Raw genomic sequence first — 19,805 nt, forward strand, 5'->3', positions numbered from 1 at the left:
TCGTGTCTGACTCTTTGTGACCCCATGGACTGTAACCTACCAGGCTCCTCTGTCCATGGGATTTTCCAAGTAAGAATACTGGAGTGGGTTGCCATTTCCTTCTCCAGGAGATCTTCCCGACCCAGGGATTGAACCTGGGTCTCCCACATTGTAGGCAGATGTTTTACCATCTGAGCCACCAGGGAAGTTCCCTTTCCTATAAACATGAAGCCCCAAACTGGAGGCTCACAAGGCCAGTTCTTGTTGTCGACTTGCTTGCTTTCTAAATGGAGTAGGGTGCCAGCGTTTAAATATTGAGATGTCTGGCGACACCATTCCTCACGCCTATGGCAATAACAGCTGTGGTCGCGATGTGGCGCCCTCTTGTGGTGGATTAGTAACTCTCCGGGAGAAGGCAATGGCACCCTACTCCAGTACTCTTGCCTGGAAAACCCTATGGACGGAGGAGCCTGGTAGGCTGCAGTCCATAAGGTCGCTGAGAGTTGGACACGACTCAGTGACTTCACTTTCACTTTCATGCATTGGAGAAGGAAATGGCAACCCACTCCAGTGTTCTTGCCTGGAGAATCCCAGGGACGGCGGAGCCTGGTGGGCTGCCGTCTATGGTGTCACACAGAGTCGGACACGACTGAAGCGACTTAGCAGCAGTAGCAGCAGCAGTAACTCTCCAGTTCACCATAACCCTTCCAGACCCCTCTACTCAGTGGCTTTACCTGCCTGGTCACTTCTGGCGTTTCATTTTTGACCTTTATGATAAAAAAAAAAAAGGCAGATGAAAAACATGTGCAACATTACCTAATAGATGAGTTATTATCTATATACAAGAAGAGAATTTCTAAAATGAATACAAAAAAGGAAAGTCAATTTTTTTAAAACTGGGAAAGGCCATTTATAAAAGATATACACATGGCCAATAAACATATGAAACAATCTCTCCTCCAAGCAGAGACACTCACACCAGTGTTTTTGTCCGTTATAATGATAAAGATAAAAAATGTTCATAATGTCTTATCTTGGCAAGAATTTAGGAAACTGGCAAGCTGAAACACTGTTACTAAGAGAGGTAATTAGATCAATTTTTGATGAGAAACTTGGCAGGAGCTACCAAACTTTAAAATCCATGTATACTTTGTTCCATCTATCCAGGGATTCCAGGCATTTGCCATAGAGAGCTAACGTATACCAACTAAGATAGGCACACATATTCAAAGATGTTCAATATGGGATTTTTATAATGGCCAATGGAAGTGACCTAAATGCTCATGATAAGGAAAGAACTGATTACAGTATTGTGCATCCATAGGCTGGAATACTACACAGCCATTAACAACAGTTCGGCGGGTCTACATTTGCTGATACAGAAAAAAACTCTCAGAGTGGAAATACCAAGGGCCATAATAATCAGCATAAGCTAAACAATTTTGCAGTAAAAATATGTATAAGATGCATATATACTCCAACATGTATATGCATACATATATATTTTCCCCTGTAAACCACCATTACTATATTTATAAATATACATTTGTGATATATATTATGTATTTATATATTTACATTAATATGTCTATGCTGCTGCTGCTAAGTCACTTCAGTCATGTCCGACTCTGTGTGACCCCATAGACGGCAGCCCACCAGGCTCCCCCGTCCCTGGGATTCTCCAGGTAAGAACACTGGAGTGGGTTGCCATTTCCTTCTCCAGTGTCTATAGATACACATTATGTATTACTCCATGGTTTTTCAATGTCAGTTGCAATTTTTCTAAGCATGTATTCATGCATTACTGGAATACTTTTTTTTTTTTTTTCCTCCCTAAAGAGGACAGTAAGGAGTTCCTGCAGGGGTGGCAGAGAAGGACTACCAGAGATTTGGAGAGAAAAAAGAATCATGTGAGGTGCTGTGTTAAGAGCTGTGGAGCTGGGTTTGTGTGCTGAGCACCAAATGTACAGCAGGAGACACGAGAGCAGAGGTGCCAGCCTGCTGGCCCTTCTACCCTGATCTCGGCATCTTCTGTCACCACCGCATGTTTCTTGCTTGCTTCAACAAAACCTCTTAGAATCCATTTAAAAGTAACACTGTGACATCAGATTTTACAGCAGTGTAGGTAGTGCACTAGAGAGGGGATAGAAGAAAATACGCCAACCTGTGGATGGTCATCACCTCCCGCAAGGAGGAAGTAGTAGCAATGATATTTCTGTCTATGGCCATACTACCCTGAACATGTGTGATCTTGGAAGCTAAGCAGGGTCAGGCCTGCTTAGTACTCAGATGAGAAAAGTGACAGTCTTTCTGCTTCTTCATTCTTTGCCCTTTTACCATGTTTTCTAGAACAACTATGCATTTTTTACCATGAGAAAACAAACAACACATTCCAAATTGAATTTTATATTATAGTAGAAATAAAGCCAGTGTACCCTCCCCCACTCAGCCTAGAGGGGCATCTTAAGTCAAGTAAACCTGTGTAATGACCTTCTCATTCTTGTTAAGACTTTCTTTGTGCAGTTGTGAGTTCCCCAACTCCTTGTTCCACACTTCAGGGCAGGAACCACAGTGGAGGGGTGGGAGCTTGAGATGGACACAGATGGGCCAGAAGAAAGGGCATGCCTGTCCTTTCTTGAGTTACATTGATTCTTCTCCCCACTTCTGAATGGCTCTGGGCCATCCTGGGCTCTGCCATTGTTGTTTTTTTTTTTTTTCCTAACTCTTCTTCCTGTAATACTCTTTGCCCTTGTTTTCCTATTCCATCCCTGACTGTTCCCTCTTCCTGCCCCTGATTTCTTCCTTTTCCTTTCTTCAAGTCACCCAAGTGCATGCTGAGAGGGATTTGCAGGATGGGAAGGGAGAAGGTTGGGGTGGATGATCATGTTCTAATTCTGCAGGTGACCAATGCCAGGCTCAAGTCTTGGGTCCATGATGAAGACTGTCTGGGAAGAAAAGTGAGATGCAAAAGAGAATAAAAAACAAGAAAGGTAATCTTGGATAGCTAATATTAGTAGAAGTCTAATGATTATTTTCTGATCACAGATTGGTAAGCTCCAAAGTCATCAACAAGAACATCCAAAGTCAGTGTTACAGGTTACTGCCCCGTGTGTCATTATAATCAGGATTAGTTCCTACAAGAAAATAAAAATAAAAGCAAAATTAAATAAAGTTTTCTTTGGAAGTATCCTTCTAGGAAAACCCAAAAAAGGCAATTCGTCTGAAGGCAAAATACTTGCTAGGAAAACCACTCAGCGAGCTGACCTCCGTGGGGGCCTCTGCTTCTCTGCAATTTCTTAGTTCATCGGGAACTTTGCCAGAGTCAAGGCCAACAACACTCCCGAGCAAGCCATTCCCATCTCAGAACAACCTCCAGTGACTGCTGTTGATTCCAGTGGAGTCAACCTGAGGGGTATGGCTTCCGGAACAGGTGGATGCGCAAGAACGCAGTAGCTGGCTGGGTGCTTACCTCTTCTGGTTCATGGAGGCCACCTGGAGCCACTCGTTGGTGCTGGGGTTGTAGGAATGCGCCGCGGAGATCTCCTGGCTGGTGATCCTGTACCCGCCCACAATGAAGAGGTAGTTGTCCAGGATGGCGGCCCCGTACCCCCTGACATTCACCAGGTCGGGAGGAAGGTTGTTGGCCAGCGGAAACCAGCGCTCCGTCATCTCCTCGTACCTGAGCATGGACGGGGGCTCCCCTTGGTAGGGGTGAGGGGCCAGGGGTCCCCCCAAGAAGTCCCCCAGGGCCACGAGGACGGGAGTCCCGGTCATCCGGGCCTCTCTCAGCCTCTGCTTCAGGCTGACATCCCCAGGGGCCGGAGGAGAAGCGCCCAGGAGGTGGAACTGGGGCTTGCACAGCACCTCGTGGAAGTGGACAGCCATGAAGCGCAGGCAGGCCTCCTGCAGGTCGGGGAGCCCGTACACCTGCGCCAGGCGGTACAGCTCCAGGCAGTTGGTGAGCCGCACCTGGGACAGCAGCAGCTGCAGCAGGGACGTGACCTGCAGGAAGGAGGCCGCCTCCACCAGCTCAGATAGCAGGCTCGCCTCGTCCATGTCCTCCTCCTCCTCCTCGGCCCCGCCGCCCGGCTCCCCGCGCCGGCCCAGCAGCCAGCCCTCCCGGGCGCCGCCCGCGTTGATGAAGTCCAGCACCAGGCGCAGGCCCGGGGCGCTGAGGCCGCGCAGCTGCTGCACCTCGGGGCCCCCGGCCTCCGGACTCAGGGCCTCCCGCATGCCGGAGCGGTAGAGGGCTCGGAAGTAGTCGCTCTGCTCGATGAGCTTTCGCTTGCTCACCGGGTAGCAGCGGTCCTCCAGGCGAATCTGCACCATCTCGTCGGCCGACATGGCCGGGGGACCGGGGGCGGCGGGGGCTCCCGCCAGCTCTGCGCGCTCGCCTCCCGCCCCCGCGCGCGCTCGCCGGGTCCGGGGGTGGCCGCGGAGCGCGGGGAGGAGGCGGCGGCGGTGCGGGGCCGCCCGCCCCCGCCCAGACTCTCCGGGCCGAGGCGGCCCCTCCTCCCGGTCCCGGGAGCGGAGGCTCGGCCTCGCCCCCCCTCCTGCCCGCCCCTCCGGCCTCGGTCCGCGCCTAAAAAGGCCGGGGCGGCGCGCGCTACCCGCTCGGGTCGTCCCGGGCCGTCAGCGGGGAGAGGATCCCAGCCCCCAGCCGCAGCCTCCTGCCACGCCCGGCTTCTCACTTCCGCCCGCGGGACCGCAGCCACCGCAGCCGCCGCGCGCTGCGGCTTTCAGGGAGGGCCGGAGGCGGCGGGTCTCGGGAACCGGGAAGGCGCCTCCCCGCGTCCTCCCCCGCACGCCGGGCTCCGTGACCCTGCTGCCCGCCGGGGCTGCAGCGCCGCTCCGCGCGCGCGGGGCACGAGAGGAAGCCTTGCCTTCCACCGCGCCTTACCAGCGGGAAGGAAACGCAAGAGAAAGGGGCGTGGAAGGAAGGGTATGAAGTGAGTCGAGGTCTAGCGAGTCAAAAAGACATCACGCATGGGGTGGCGCATCAGACCGAGTCCGGCCTCGGGTCTCGGGTGGGGAGCGAGCCCCGCGGGCCGTCTCTGGACGCGTAGGTGGCACCTCGGGCTGATTCCTCGGAAGGGTCATCGTGAAGGAGCCATCTTGCAGGAAGAAGGGCCTGCTGGATGGCCGCGGGTTGTGCAGGGCTGCGAAGCAGAGGAGCGTGCGCGCACTGCTAGGGCCTGTGCTCTTTGTGCTATTAAAAGAAGTACGACTCAATAAACGTAGATCAGCTGCCTTCCTTCAAAATATTTTCTAACAGCCATTGCATTCCCGGCTTCACTTTGGTGGGACTAGCCACCCTGGAATGTTACCTCTGGGCAAAAGGTCTGGCGGCTTTTGCTCGTATTTTCCTACAGAGGTGGCTTTTCTGTCCACCCTCTGACCTCCCTGACCCCGGCCAACTGAGGACCACTTAAGCAAGGCTACTGCTTCCCCATCTTCTCCCACTGAACACCGCAAGTAGAAACCGCACCTCATATAAGTGTTACTTATAAGAGGAGAATTAATCCTAGAAAGGGGCGAAGTGAAAGCGAAGTAGAAACCGCACCTCATTTAAGGATCTTGGTATTACTCATAAGAGGAGTATTAATCCTAGAAAGAGGGAAAGTGAAAGTGAAGTCGCGTGACTCTTTGTGACCCCCATGAACTGGGGCCTACCAGGCTTCTCTGTCCATGGGATTTTCCAAGCAATAGTACTGGAGTGGATTGCCATTCTCCAGGAGATTTTTCCGACCCAGGGATCAAACCCGGGTCTCCGGCATTGTAGACAGACGCTTTACCGTCTGAGCTACCAGGGAGTCCTAGAAAGGGGGAGTAGGTAGTGGTACTTATTAGGTTACCTTTGAGTAGAAGAAGGGTTAGGATTGGGGGGCAATAGTGTGTGTGTATGTGTGTGTGTGTTCACTCTTATCTTAACAAAAGCTCCTTGGAAACTTTCTTTGCCCAGAGATTGAGAGCCAAATATAGTAGTCCTCAACCTGGGGAAAATATGTCCTTGGATTTTTTTAACAAGCTTCATCTTTCTTCATGAATGACAAAGTGTTAAATAGTAACTTCTTCATGAGTACAATGCCCCATATTTCAACAAAAGATAACCTCCTACAGTGCTGATTAACTTCTGTTAGGACGTTGTTTGTTCAGCTGCTGAATCATTTCAGACTCTTTGCGACCCCACAGACTGTAGCCCACCAGGTTGCCCACCAGGTTGCTCCCTCCATGGGGTTTTTCTGAACAGGAATACTGGAGTGGGCTGACATTTCCTTCTCTAGGGGATCCTCCCAACCCAGGGATCTCCCCCATCTCCTCAATTGGCAGGTGGATTCTTTACCACAGAGGCACCAGGGAAGCGATTATGTTAAGGAGGGGAAAGGTTAAAAACCAGAGAAGGAAGTCATATCCTAAAACATGAAATCATTCCAACACAGTGTTCAGTTACATGGTGCTTCTTTCTGTGTGACTTAGGGCTTCCCAGGTGGCGCACCTGGGGCAGTGGTAAAGGATCCACCTACCAGTGCAGGAGACCTGGGTTCAATCCTTGGGTCAAGATGATCCCCTGGAGAAGGAAATGACAACCCATTCCAGCATTCTTGCCTGGAAAATCCCATGGACAGAGGAGCCTGGCAGCCTACAGTCCATGGGGTCGCGAAGTCGGACATGACTGAACACACACACACACACGCTGTGTAATTTAGCTGCTTCATCATGAGATATTGTCATCCCTTATTTTCTTTATACTACACTATGAAGAAGGAACTAAAAATTTAAAGACAGGGAAGAAAATTCTAGTGGATTCTGGCCTCCCTGGGAAAAGTGAAGGAAATGAAGATGGACCTATGACTTGCCTCTTTCAAGGTATTTTCTTGGATTCTGGGGAAAACTTCTAGCATTCCCTTTGTTTGACGTGGCCTTTAGATCATTACTGATAAAGCTCCAGTCTCACATGGGACCTCTCACACTTCTGTTCTCAATGAGCAAGTAGTGGAGACATCAAAGGTTCTTTGTGGGTGCGTGATCATGACAGTAGCATCCTGTTTGGAAAGGCAATGATTCACTTCCAGTGTTAGGCTGGGAAACTTTGGCCAGGAGGTGCCCCTTGTGTCAAAGAGTCTTGAACCTGGAATTTGTGCCTCCTTCAGCAACAATGCCGGATTCAGTGGGTCAGCTAAGAACAGGCTCTTAGTGTTTCCTCAGTCCCTTTAGAATCTTTCACCAGTGGATGCTTTTGTTTCCCAGGTGTCATAGATATGCCTTACACTGGTATTTTCTTGCTTTTTAAAAATGGACCAAAGTGAAAGAAGATCACGCTCATAGAAGCGCATGCATTAGAAAATAATTCACGCCCAATAATATTATCAGAGCAGATCTTAGGCAGGTAATGTAAGGTGTCCGTTTGCCAGTACTAGGTGCTGATCCTGTATTGGCCCCTGACATGATAGTAATGTCATTTAGAATTGAAAGTTTCTTAAAGATTGGATCATTTTAATAACTCACAAAGTAAGTTTTCTGTTAAGCCAGAAATGCGGTCAAAACATTATCAACTTTATTTACCAAAGATCTAAAATTACTATTAAGCTTCATGAAAATGTTGCTTGTCTATAACTGGAAATACACTTTTATAGATCTGTTATTGATTGATCTGTTATTGACTGACCTTTGTGGCACCATGATTCACTTCAAACACATAACAGTCTGTTTTACTAAAATCTAAAGTAAGGGTCAAACACAAAGTTAGACTATTTCTTTAAGAATTTATGGAGACTTTCCTGGTGGTCCAGTGGTTAAGTCTCCAGACTTCCACTGCAGGGGACACAGGTTTGATCCCTGGTCAGGGAACTAATGGACTTCCCTGGTTGCTCAGACAGTAAAGAATCCTGCAATTCAGGAGACTGGGTTTGATCTGCATTGGGAAGATCCCCTGGAGAAGAGAATGACTACCTACTCCAGTATTCTTGCCTGGAGAATTTCATGGAGAGAGGAACCTGGTGGGCTACAGTCCATGGGGTTGCAAAGAGTCAGACATGACTGAGCAACTTTCACTTTTTCTCTCTTCAGGGAACTAAGTTGCTTGGCACAGCCAAACATAAGAAAAAGATTTTAAAAGAAAAATAAAGAATTTATGGAAAATATACCTTTTGACCTAGAAGAGAGAAAAATCAAAGTACAAGATGTTTATCACAGTGTTGCTTTGAATAATAAAAGATTGAAAAACAACATATAACAATAGCAGTAGCTAACATTTATTGAATGTTTATTATATGTTGTAAGTGCTTTGCATGGATTGCAATGTGTTTTAATACTCTTCTACAGCTGAGGAAGTTGAGGTGCAGAGTAAATTTTGGTATATGAGTAGAATGAATACCGTAGAACTGTTACAACTTTGGATGCAGAGCTTTCTTTAGAGACACTGAACATATGATTTTGCATTGGATTTTTTGAAAACAGTTTCTGAAACAGTATGAATCCATTTCTTGTAAAATTGTACACATGTATTTTTTTATGGAGATGTCTGGAAGGATGTTTACCAAAGAGTTAAGATTGTAAGATCTTGGATGGTTATTATTTCTTCTTGTACTTTTCTGTATGATTTGGGTTTTTAAAGTGCATGCTCAGGCTCAGTCACTCAGTTGTGTCTGGGGACTGCAGCCCGCTAGGTTCCTCTGCCCACTGGGTGGATTGTCATTTGTATATCCATTTAATAAAAACAAAACATTTTAAGAAAAATTAATGCTATATTCCAATTTCTCCATTCCAATGATTTCCATCAATTTTATGAACTGGTGAAATGAAAATGTTAAGTAAATACTACAATTACTATCTTTTAAAAAAGATGAAATATTGACTGTTTCTCAAACATCTTTTGAATTTAGTGTCTGCTGTTACCTCACTGCCACTTAAAAATTGTTTATATCTATTTTTTAGTCCCTCCTGTATTTCTAAAAGAGTTGTTTCCTTTTTGTTTTTTAATAAGCAAGACTGAAATTTCTTGCTTTCATTAAAGCATGGGGGCAATTTAAATGTTTAAAGTAGAACAGTTCTTAAAATGGCTCTATTTAATTCATGCTGAGCATCTTCATGAAGCCAAAACTTTCACTTATTTCAGTGTTTTCCAGACATCTTAGGAAATCACCTGAGACACTTCATATAAATATAAGAACTCTGGTTCCCATCTCAGAGCTACTGAATCAGGCTCTTGGGAGGATGGTTCCGGGCCCTACCTCAGGTCATTGTAGTCTCCTCCCTCTCTCCCCACCCCCACCCCCGACCCCTACCCCTGTCCTGCTTTTAATCTCTCCTTTTCAAAATAGCCGGCTACAAGAAGTTACCTGTTTCCAGACTCAGTGTTTAACAACCACCCCAAAATTTGTTTTAAAAAATTTAAAGCCTGCGTTTACATTGGAACTTGTAGATTCTTTTAAATGCAACCTTGATCACCCCGTGAACATCATTTGAGAGCAAAAGGATTAAACAACTGTGGATTGTTCCCTTACCCCTGCCAGAAACACGAGCACTTCAAGGAATTATATATCACAGAAAAGAAGCCACATTTAATGTGACTGAAAGATGTGGAGGTTAGAAAGTTGACTTTCCGGTTTCTGTACCCAGGGTTTGGACTAATCCAAACAGCTACTGGAATCTCAGGGGAAAACAGGGAGCACTCTTTTGTTCCTCCTCTGTCTCCTGTTTTTGCCTTTAGGATGCCTTTCTTCCCTTTTTCCTCTGAACAGATGAAAGCCTGTTTGCAGGTAAGCAACTGAAACTTGTTTTTTAAAAGAAGTTTATTAGAATAAAATATTCATTATTTTTAGTGTATTTTATGTAGCTTATGCAAGGTTAAGACTTATTCTAATTTTTGCTCAGAAGAAATTTTTTAAGTTAATCAGCCTTTTGACTGTCATCCTCTTTATTATTAATTACTAATATTATATGTTTCTAAAAATCAAAAGATATAATTACACTATTATTAGTAGACAGATGGAGAGAAAAGTTCAAAATATGTGGTAAACAGATCACAGGAGGGAAAATTTTCACCTTTTTTCATTTTTTTAAAAAGCAGTACAGCATTTTTGGGCTTCCCCAGTGGCTCAGGGGTAAAGAATCCACATGCAATGCAGGAGATGCAGGAGATGTGGGTTCGATCCCTGGGTCGAGAAGATTCCTTGGAGAAGGAAAGGCAATCCATTCTAGTATTTTTGCCTGGAGAATCCCATGGACAGAGGAGCTTGGCAGGCTACAGTCCATGACATTGCAAAGAGTCAGACACGACTGAAGCGACTAAGCACACACAGTACTTTATACCCCAAACTAATTACCACTAGTGCTTTGTATAAAAATGGATATTAAAAAGCAACAGTTCTTTGCTTTGAACCAATTTCATCTTGGATATTGTAGAATATGGAACATAATCTTCACAAAAGAGGCCATTTTCACGGCCTTTAATATTTTTTCAAATGTTTTGGCGTTGCAATGGAAGTAAGTTTATTAATATTTAGAAATTTAAAACCATTTCCCTAATGCACATTTCCTGTGACTACATCTGCTTCAGAGATGCCTTTATGTATGTGCTTCACAAAGTTTTCTTTGTAACTTGAAAACATAAATAGCAGAAAACCCCCAAACTGAACTTCTTCACAATTTTCTATTATGCTTTTTTTTTCTTTTTTTTTTTATTTTCTTTTTTTTTTTTTTGTTTTTTTTTTTTTAAATTTTAAAATCTTCTATTATGCTTTTAACTCTTGATTGAACAAAATATTCTTGGCTGGATCTTTAATCTTTTCAAAAAGCATGTGGCTGGCCTTTGCAGAAACAAATGCCTGACCCCAGAAGTGACCAGGATTCATACTCAGTGTTTTCAAAATCACTGCAAAGTTAAAATTTTTTTTTTCATTTTTATTTCATTTTCACTTTTCATTTACCTTTTTTTCCCCCAGTGATTCTGAATATTAGAACTTCAATTCAAAGAAAAAAGATCACTGAAAAAAAAAAAAAATCTGCAGTCACAAGTTTCTCAAAGAAACTGACAGAAGTATCCTGACAAAATGATGTCTTGTTTCCTGGTGGAACTGATCCTTCCTTTATCTGACGTCAAGTGACTGAACTGTTGTTTTACTCAGAAAGACTCTTGGCTAGGGTTTCAAATTGTCTTTATATTTACTTGGTAAAAGGTGTCTGTGACTTCCCTTTCAGAGAAAGAAGAAAAGCAGAGGAGAGAATCTACGTCTACCAGAGGCTAAAGGACAGAGTACTGAAATGGCCTGGAAAGTGTTCAGAATTAACACCAGCAAGTCACCAAGTCCAAGGTGTGGGGTGCAACTGGGAAGAAACAAAAGAAAAATCAATGTGCAGTCAAAAAGCTACTTTATTTTTCTAGAAAGTGACCCTTCTCAAAGTTCCAAGGAAGCTCTTCCTTCACAACAGCCCTGAAACCCCAGCTGTTCTGTACGCTGATGGTCAGCTCCAGCATCTGTCTGGTCGCCAGGCTTACTGCCGAGTCTTCATTCCAGGGAAATGCATGCGGTGGTGGTAGCAGCAGACGTGATATTGCTCCTGAGCATGGGGGGCACCTCAAACTCTCTTTGCTCGCCCACCATGTTTTACAGAGACTGCTGGATCCGTCGCTTCCCAGGTCTTCTGATTGACCTGGAGGAGTCTCAGAAGCTGGGGGCCCAGTTCCTGAGGTATTATTCTGAAAACACCGGTCAGAAGTGCAGTCGGAACTGCTGTCTTAGGAAGGATGGTAAGTGTCCATGATAGACCTGAGAAAATCAGGGCAAACTTCTAAAATGAGGACCTGGGGAAGGAGCCCTTGGCAGAGGGTCCAGTGAACAACTGACCCAGACTAGGGAAGATGCACGGAAGGAGGCAGGGGGCAGAGAGGGAGAGACACTGAGACTGACTTTGCAGTTGAGGTCAGCGCCAGCTTGCTTCATGAATCTAGCAGTGACCCAGGAGGCAGTGAGCCTGCTGGTAACAGAGAACCGCTTCTCTTCACTAAAGTGCTAAATGAAAATACTTCCTTGAGGGCTACCTAACAATATTTCTATAGCCCAGAATACAGCATATATAATTCCAAAAGAATTTATAATAATTTCCTTTTCAAAGTTCTTTTGGTGATATTAGTATCATACCACAGTTTTGAAATGTGCTCACTTGGGTTCACCAAATGTGGGAATGTATTGAATAGGATTTAGATTGTGATTCATGTTTTGAAAGAAATAGGGAGATATATATCAACTAGAAAAAGGAAGAAAGGCAAAGAAGAGAAAAGAAAGGAAGGAAGGATGGGGGAAACAAGAGTTGGGGAGGGAGGAAGGAAGAAAGAAATCTGCAAAATACCCTGACGTAATTTTTTTGGGTATGAGATGTGGAATCAGGGTTAAATATCATTCATATAATACAATCAAGGCCTGTAATTAGAAAAATGCTTCATTGTTGCAGAATTTCAAGTTACATTTGCCTTCATTTATTTCTTTTCCAAGATTTGAAAGCTACTGGGAAAGAACAAAAGTGACACAGCACTTTAAAATAATTCTCTTGTTCCACACTTTCTTCCTGTGGTCTCATACTGACATTAATTGCCTCTTGCCCAATTATCCATCTAAGATTTCTAGGGTACAGGTTGGAGCTCCTTGGAGAATCTAAACTGTCAAGAGACCCCAGTATAAGAAGCTGTCACAGACTAAGCCCTCACATTTAATCAGGCACAGAAGAGAGCAATTAATTTATTAAAGGGGAATTTTGAAAAAGGTAGCAAATTTTCAGCTTCCAGATGCTTATAACCCCAGAAACATTCACTGAGAGCAGATGAGGGAGGGGTGATAACTTTTCCCCATTTTCCCATGCCATGAATTTACCTTATTTTCCACACCAGGGAAACTATGGACTATGGACTTTCACAGATACTAAATGCATCCATTTGGAATTGTAGGATTTTAGAGTCTTGTGGGGTTGTGGCTTTCCTTCCCCAGAAGAAAAGGCACAAACACATATCTCTTTTTACCTGGAAGCCAGAGCTTCAAAATGCTACCATCCTGCAGTAGCTAACCTACTCAGAGCTGGGACTCTGAAATACACATGAAGAATGTAAAAGATCTTAAAAAATTAATCCCTGCAGGATCCACTGCTTTCTTATCAGAAATTCAGATGTCTAAATTGGAATGATGTTCTTTCTTCCTTTTCCTTGAACTTTACAGCACAGTCCTCAGGGAAAATGTCTTGGTAATCTATAATGTATTAGCAATGAATTATTAATTGACTTTTCTCTCATTCTTCCTCCTGGAAAAATAAAGAGAGCAGAAACATGGGGTGTCCCAAAAGTAATGGGGGAGAGGTAACCCCCACAGTTAGCCTTACACAGAAGCGGAGCAGGTTCTGCCAACAGTTCCACAGCAGCTGCAGGCACACTCTGAGATCTGGTAACAGTACACTATCCCTCTGTAATCTCATTTTATTAAAGAAGCTGATACCTTTGGGTCAAAGAATATTTCTTATCACACGGTTCCTACTATTCAGCAGCAGGAGGAAAATCTGTGCTGCACTACAGGGATGACAAGACTGAAGATATGCACTCAATAAATCTGACTTAAAAGTTATCCAGAAATAATATGGTATCTTTTAAGGAGCAAATCTCCTTAGAAAAGAGGAGCTGGGGAGAGCAATGCCCCCTACAATTCCAAACGCTAGCCACCCTGTCGGCCTCCTCCCTTCCTCTGACACTGATTAGCTTTCACTGGATGTAGCTTAGCAGCATAGGGCTGGCACACACCTGCAGTCAGGGTCAAGGTCATGTTTAACACTGCTGCCGCTATACCACCTGAGCCTCTTCCAGCAACAGTCAGTGCTGTTTTTGCTCTTCCCATCACTCCCCTTTCTGTTATAGCATTTGTCCTATTTCTTTCTCTGGTGAATCCCTTAGCATTCCACGAGGGTATTATGCCTGGAAATCTCATACTGTAAACATCAGATTAGAATATGATATTATAAATCTCCCCTCCAGGGACAGGTTTTTGTAGTCAGTTGAGTTTTCCTGAACATGAAATACTTGGATTGCAAAATAATTCCAGGTAATCCTATGTAGCTTGTGAATGTACAAACGATTACTGAAAGACAAATCAGTATTTTCTTTTGAAGAGGCATTTCCCCATCTTCACAGAAATAGCTGCTCTCAGTTCATAGTTAGATGTCTGAAAGGCCCTGCAATGAACTGTTAATCCAGTGTTTGTGAAAGAAACATAAGCTACTCAGAGCTTAACAAGCTGCAGAAGTCAAGCAGACATACTTTGCCTGCTTCCTTTTCAGTGTCCTGTAACCTGGCCGTCTTCTTCCACGATCCTATTCATGACAATGTCAACTGCCTCCATGTTCACTGCCCAACCCTGGAGAGCTGCATATTGGAGCCTGGAACCAGTGCCATTTTATATAACATAACAGATGGTAATGATTTATGTATTTTGCATGTATTTCTAAGAATGTCTAATATTTTAGTAGAGGCAAATAACCTAGAAATTGGCTGGAAGAAGCCATGTATGAATCTCTAAGTAATTATTTTCCAGTGAACTCCGTCTGGAAAAGTTTGGGGCTTCCAAGGCAGAAAGTAAAAGGAAATTCTCATTAATTTGGCATGTTTGGCAAAGATGACTTTGTCCCAGATAACAAATCATATGTGACTGAACAAGAATATTGTATTTCATTTATCCTAAGAACCTTCAACAGGAGCCAAAATAGGTATTTCTACTATAGTCGTTAAGAATACAACTAAGAAGTAAGTAATATGCTAAATGTCACTTTTGAGGCTTGCTGACACTATATACAAGGATTCTACAAAGATTGATTCGAGGATGGGAAATACACTTACTGCCACATATTAATTTCTGGTCCCAAGATAACCAGTATGTTTTACTTTAGAAAAACACATTATTTAAGTGTCCTTTGCCCACGTATATAATCTCAGGGTACAGATTAGTAAACATCAAAGGTCGATTTTTGCCATCACAATACAAAGGGGATCTTGATCTGCGCTTGTTGCCCACAAGCTGTGTGTATCACTGCAGCTGTGTCTCTGCCCTCAAGTTCCTTCTAATCTAGCTGAGGAAAGAAGTCTCACAGTGAAAGACAGACAGTTCAATTAAAAATAGGTGATACTGCCTCAAGTACAAAGGCTCAAAGGGTTGAGGGTGGGAAGCTAAAGAAAGCTCGATTATTCAGGGGAGGCTTCATGGAAGAGGGCGTAGAGGTAAGGAGTCTATGTCACTCCCCAGGAGAGTAAGAACACTGATGTCGCTACAGTATGGACACATTTGGGGCTGCAATGGAAATATGGGTAGGATAGGGTAGGCCAGGTAACAAAAGAACAGAGCGGACTGTTGGTTTGACTTTGTCAGAAATATGGAAACAAAGATATTTAATGATAAAACGCTATCATTAGAGTGATGTGTCTGGTTATCTTAGTCCAGGAAAATTATAAGCAGAATGCAGGCCAGAACAAGGCGATTTTACTTGCAACGAAGGAGAGGGATAGTTACCAGCATATTGGGAAGGGATCGGATAGCACTTAGTTTTTGGATAGAGAAGAAGTCTTAACCCTGCAATCCAGTGGTTGACTGTGTGCTTCTGCTGCATCGACACAGGTTTGATCCCTGCTCTGGGAAGTAAGATCCCTCCAGGCAAAAAAAAAAGAAGAAAAGAGAGAGAGAGAGAGCAGAGGAGTCAAAAATCCCTTAGCAGTGCAGTCTATCATGGGTGATGGAAGAATGATGATGCCTCTGAACAAGACAAGGAGGTAGATAAGATGATGGTTGTGAAAATGTCAGTGGTGATGTGAGATGTTTAGGTGGGAACATCCAGTAGTGCACAGGAGAAATGAGATCAGAGCTCAAGAAAGGGGGAAAAATTGGGCACATGGATTTCAGGGTCATCAATGTAGTGGTGACAATGAGGATAGTATTTTTGGCAGTGGCAGTGGGGTGGGGAGCTTGGGGGGTGTGGTCGGGGCAGAGGTTATATGGGATGCAGAGAAATACTGCAGAAAACCAAGGACTTAAGACTGTAGAAATCATGCAATCCAGTTAGGACCAAGGAGAGAACCAACAGAGGAAGGAAAATATGGGACGCAGGCAACCTGAGATAAAGTGCCAAAGGAATCTGTGATGCAGGGAGTCAGTTCAGTTCAGTCGCTCAGTCGTGTCCAACTCTTTGCGACCCCATGGACGGCAGCACGCCAGGCCTCCCTGTCCATCACCAACTCCTGGAGTTATGGGCATTGAGTCAGTGGTGCCATCCAACCATTTCTTCCTCTGCTGTCTCCTTCTCCTCCCGCCTTCAGTCTTTCCCAGCATCAGGGTCTTTTCAAATGAGTCAGTTCTTTGAATCAGGTGGCCAAAGTATTGGAGTTTCAGCTTCAGCATCAGTCCTTCCAATGAATATTCAGGATTGATTTCCTTTAGGATAGACTGGTTGGATCTCCTTGCAGCCCAAGGGACTCTCAAGAGGCTTCTCCATCACCGCAGTTCAAAAGCATTAATTCTTCAGTGCTCAGGTTTCTTTATAGTCCAACTCTCACATCCATACATGACTACCGCAAAAACTATCGCTTTGACTAGTAGACCTTTGTTGGCAAAGTAATGTCTCTGCTTTTTAATATGCTGTCTAGGTTGGTCGTAACTTTTCTCCCAGGGCAGGGAGTCGGAAGAAGAATTCAAGGAGGGGTGGCCATCAGTGTCAAGGACAAGAGAAAAGTCAAAGCAGTGACTCCCAGCAATCAGGAAAGAGGGAAGGCCCTGACCACTCTAGCAGCAGAATTCTGGCAGAATAGAGAATGGAAACAGCATGACAGAAAGCACAAAACAAAGTCAGAAAGGACATGAAGGAAGTGGATGTTGGTGTGCTGAGAGAGAGAGGGAACAAGAAAGGCTGAAAGGGAGACAGTTTCTGAAGCCAGCCGGAAAGGAGTTTATAAGAGGAGAGAGGACAAACACTGAAGAAGACTGGAGGCACTGCCAAGGGATGAGATTTAGGGCTCTGCTAATAATTTTCAATAGCTACACTTCTCCGGGCTCATTTTGTTTAACTCTAAAATGTTATTCATATCAAATGGTTACTGTTTCTGAAGTTCTTGCCCTCACGCTGCTATTGTTGCCTAAAAGCCCTGGCAGATACAAAGTTTTCTCTATGATGTAGCCAAGTTTGTTCCCAATAGAAGATGTCTTAGAAAGTTAAGAATTCAAATGTGGTCAGTATGTCTCAAAGCCTTTGAGAAATGTGCACTAGCGGAACTTGCAATTAGCTATAGTTCATAACTCAGAGAGGCAAAATCCAGGACTTCACTAAACTGTACTTTAGGGCCCTCTCTGCTAAACTAAAAATAAATGATGCCTTACTTATTTTTCAGGTATAGATCCTGATTTGCTGGTTTTTGAACAATCACTGCCCACATATCTAAATACCCGTTCTTCATCTGATACATGGGAGAGACTAAGGATTCTAAAAGCTATGTATTTAGATAAACAACAAACCGCCATGATAAACCAAATGCTACCATCAATAGAGGCTCCGTCACCAACCACACATCAAGATTTGTTGGCAACCGCAAATAATACTAGGTATTCCAAGGAATTGACCACAGGCTCTTGGGCAAGATTCATTGCCCTGAATGACTCCATTACCACAAAGATAAATACGGTGTCAGCCAGTACTGACGTCAACAATCCAGATAACAAGACTGTTTCTCCTTTCTTTGTGCCCAGAGACACAAAACTTTCTTATATGCCTAGTCCCTCCCAACTCAACAGCAGTAAACAATTACTAAACAAGACCAAAGGGTACAACAGCAGAAACCATACATCTGAGAATGAAGACGCAACACCCGATGGGGCACCTGTGACTCCTGCAAAGACGTGGCTGGTTCCCGTGGCCCTCTGCACCTCTGTCATCTTTCTTTGCTCTTGTGTAGTCATCCTGGCATCTGGTTGCTGTCGAAAGCAGTATGGCCAGTATAAACCAGGGCAGAGAAAGTCAGGACCCAGGCAAACTAAAAAATGTGCCAATCGGAAGGAGTTCTCTTACTGATGAAAGGTGAGTTTTCAAGAGTATCATTTTGTTTGCTTAAGACAAGCAATTTGGTTAAAAAAACAAAAAAGGAAAGAAAAAAAAAATAAAGCACAGATGCCCATTCATACCAATCTCTAAAGAAGGCCAATGTTTGATAAACATAACTGCTTTTTGTGATTATATCCATTTCTTGAATAGTGTACCCTTTGCCAAGCTTCAAAATTCTGACCCCTGCAGTTATTCAGCACAAAATAGGAGATACTGTCCGAAGTGCTGTATGTGTATTGACTTGTTGAATATTTAGAACTCTGTGGGTTTTCATTAACTATCATACTGATATTTTACAGATGAGGAAACAGGAGAAAAAAGGCAAAGTATGTTGCTGAAAGTCACACAGCTAGTATGTAGCAAAGCCAGATTTCATAGGCAGCATGGTTCAAAAGTTCACGCTTGAAATCCCCGTTGGACTACAAGTCTCCACTTTCCCAGTGAGCATGGAAAAAAGATATAGGAGGAAAACACCATAATATTTTTCTCCCATCAAGGTCATATTAGCATCACATATGTTAATGAAATCTTGTAGTGGTTTGAGCAAAAAAGCTTCTTGATCTTTTATATAGTTTTCTATGTTCAATTGATTAATCTTTCTCAATCTTAATCCATCCTCTTCATTTTCTAAAACATGCCTTTCAATAATTATGGCAGAGGTTTTCTGAGTTTCCTGTTGAATAAATGTTGGGAGTTTTAGTTTATGTTCCTCAGTTGTATACATTGTTTTCCCAGGGCAAATACTAGCTCTAGGTATTTCAAGCTCTGTCCGCTCCTTACACTAGACTCACCCCCTAGATCTTACTCCAACTCTTTAAGTGTAGAAAACTAAATTACCATCTCTAATGATCTTAAACTTTAGACCCTTAGTCTCATCCTTGAAAATATTTTTTAATGGGAGCACAGACATTAAACAGCTATTTGTAGTAAGTATGTGTGTGCACGTCCAGTCACTCAGTTGTGTCCACTCTTTGCAACCCCATGGACTATAGCCTGCCACTCTCCTCTGTCCATGGGATTTTCCAGGCAAGAAAATGGGTTGGAGTGGGTTGCCATTTCCTCCCCATATATGTTTCTTAATACACTAGTAAAAACAAACAAAAAACAAAAACAAAAACAAAAAAACATGAAAACATGCAATGTAGAAGGAATACCAAGATTTACTCTAAAAAGATATTTAAGTTATCTGGGAAGCTATGATTTGTATACACATTCTTTTAAAGGGTTACTTTTCTTTCAAATATATACAAATTGTCTGAAGGTTTCCCAACAAACTAGGGTTACTAAAAAAATTTTTTTCTTCCTTGAGATTCCTTCAGAATTTTATTGTTCCCTAAAATTGCAGTTTTTATAAAAATGACCACAATTTAGGAAAAACATACTTACTTTGTAAGAAAACAAATTCTTAGCCCTCTTCTTCAGTCTCTACCTTTGACCATCAGATAAACAGAGGAAACTTAAACTGTAAAGGTGACCCAAAAGTTTGGCCAAGAAGCAAAAACAAATAGACCTGAAATCATGTCCTTACTGGAAGTCAGAGGGACTGAAGAGAACTTCTGAATAGAATTTAAAACTTTCAAGAAACAAAGATTTCAGGGCTTAGTCGACAACAAAGGCTAAGGTTGTTACACACATTTAAGAAATAACCACAATTATCAAAATCTTTCTGACACTGAAACTGGCCAAGACCTTTGGGGGAAAAGTCTATATTAAGTCCAATT

The 19,805-nt window shown here is 43.5% G+C and overlaps 2 protein-coding genes across 4 annotated transcripts in view; one reads left to right on the forward strand and one right to left on the reverse strand.

Moving 5' to 3' along the window:
* KLHL42 (kelch like family member 42) overlaps positions 1 to 4,706 on the reverse strand; it is a 23,310-nt gene extending 18,604 nt beyond the window's left edge. The window contains exon 1 of the mRNA XM_015094884.3: positions 3,449 to 4,706. Within this exon, the coding sequence (XP_014950370.2) occupies positions 3,449 to 4,323 (875 nt within the window). The 5' untranslated portion in view covers positions 4,324 to 4,706. The remainder of the gene's footprint in view (positions 1 to 3,448) is intronic.
* Positions 4,681 to 19,381, forward strand: MANSC4 (MANSC domain containing 4). 3 transcript variants are annotated; one of them, XM_060414185.1, is made up of 5 exons: positions 4,681 to 9,737; positions 11,179 to 11,728; positions 14,290 to 14,424; positions 17,378 to 18,060; positions 18,384 to 18,902. In XM_060414185.1, exons 2-4 carry the CDS (start codon positions 11,500 to 11,502, stop codon positions 18,052 to 18,054), a joined length of 1,041 nt encoding a protein of 346 aa, XP_060270168.1. In that variant the 5' UTR covers positions 4,681 to 9,737; positions 11,179 to 11,499; the 3' UTR covers positions 18,055 to 18,060; positions 18,384 to 18,902. The 3 variants fall into 3 exon arrangements, with proteins under 3 accessions (XP_060270168.1, XP_004007588.3, XP_060270167.1); XM_060414184.1 differs by lacking the exon at positions 4,681 to 9,737 and having other exon boundaries at positions 10,710 to 11,728; XM_004007539.6 differs by having other exon boundaries at positions 4,681 to 11,728; positions 17,378 to 19,381.
* The last annotated feature ends 424 nt before the right edge of the window (positions 19,382 to 19,805 follow it).

This window comes from Ovis aries, chromosome 3 (assembly GCF_016772045.2).
Source record: "Ovis aries strain OAR_USU_Benz2616 breed Rambouillet chromosome 3, ARS-UI_Ramb_v3.0, whole genome shotgun sequence".
Classification (NCBI taxonomy): Eukaryota; Metazoa; Chordata; class Mammalia; order Artiodactyla; family Bovidae; genus Ovis; species Ovis aries.

What these genes read in the sequence shown, in the direction of transcription:
- MANSC4 (XM_004007539.6), top strand. Translation starts at nt 11,500, where the DNA reads ATGCATGCGGTGGTGGTAGCAGCAGACGTGATATTGCTCCTGAGCATG. An exon ending in CTGCTGTCTTAGGAAGGATG is followed by an intron (nt 11,729 to 14,289) that starts GTAAGTGTCCAT and finishes CTTCCTTTTCAG; the next exon opens with TGTCCTGTAACCTGGCCGTC. An exon ending in TTTATATAACATAACAGATG is followed by an intron (nt 14,425 to 17,377) that starts GTAATGATTTAT and finishes CTTATTTTTCAG; the next exon opens with GTATAGATCCTGATTTGCTG.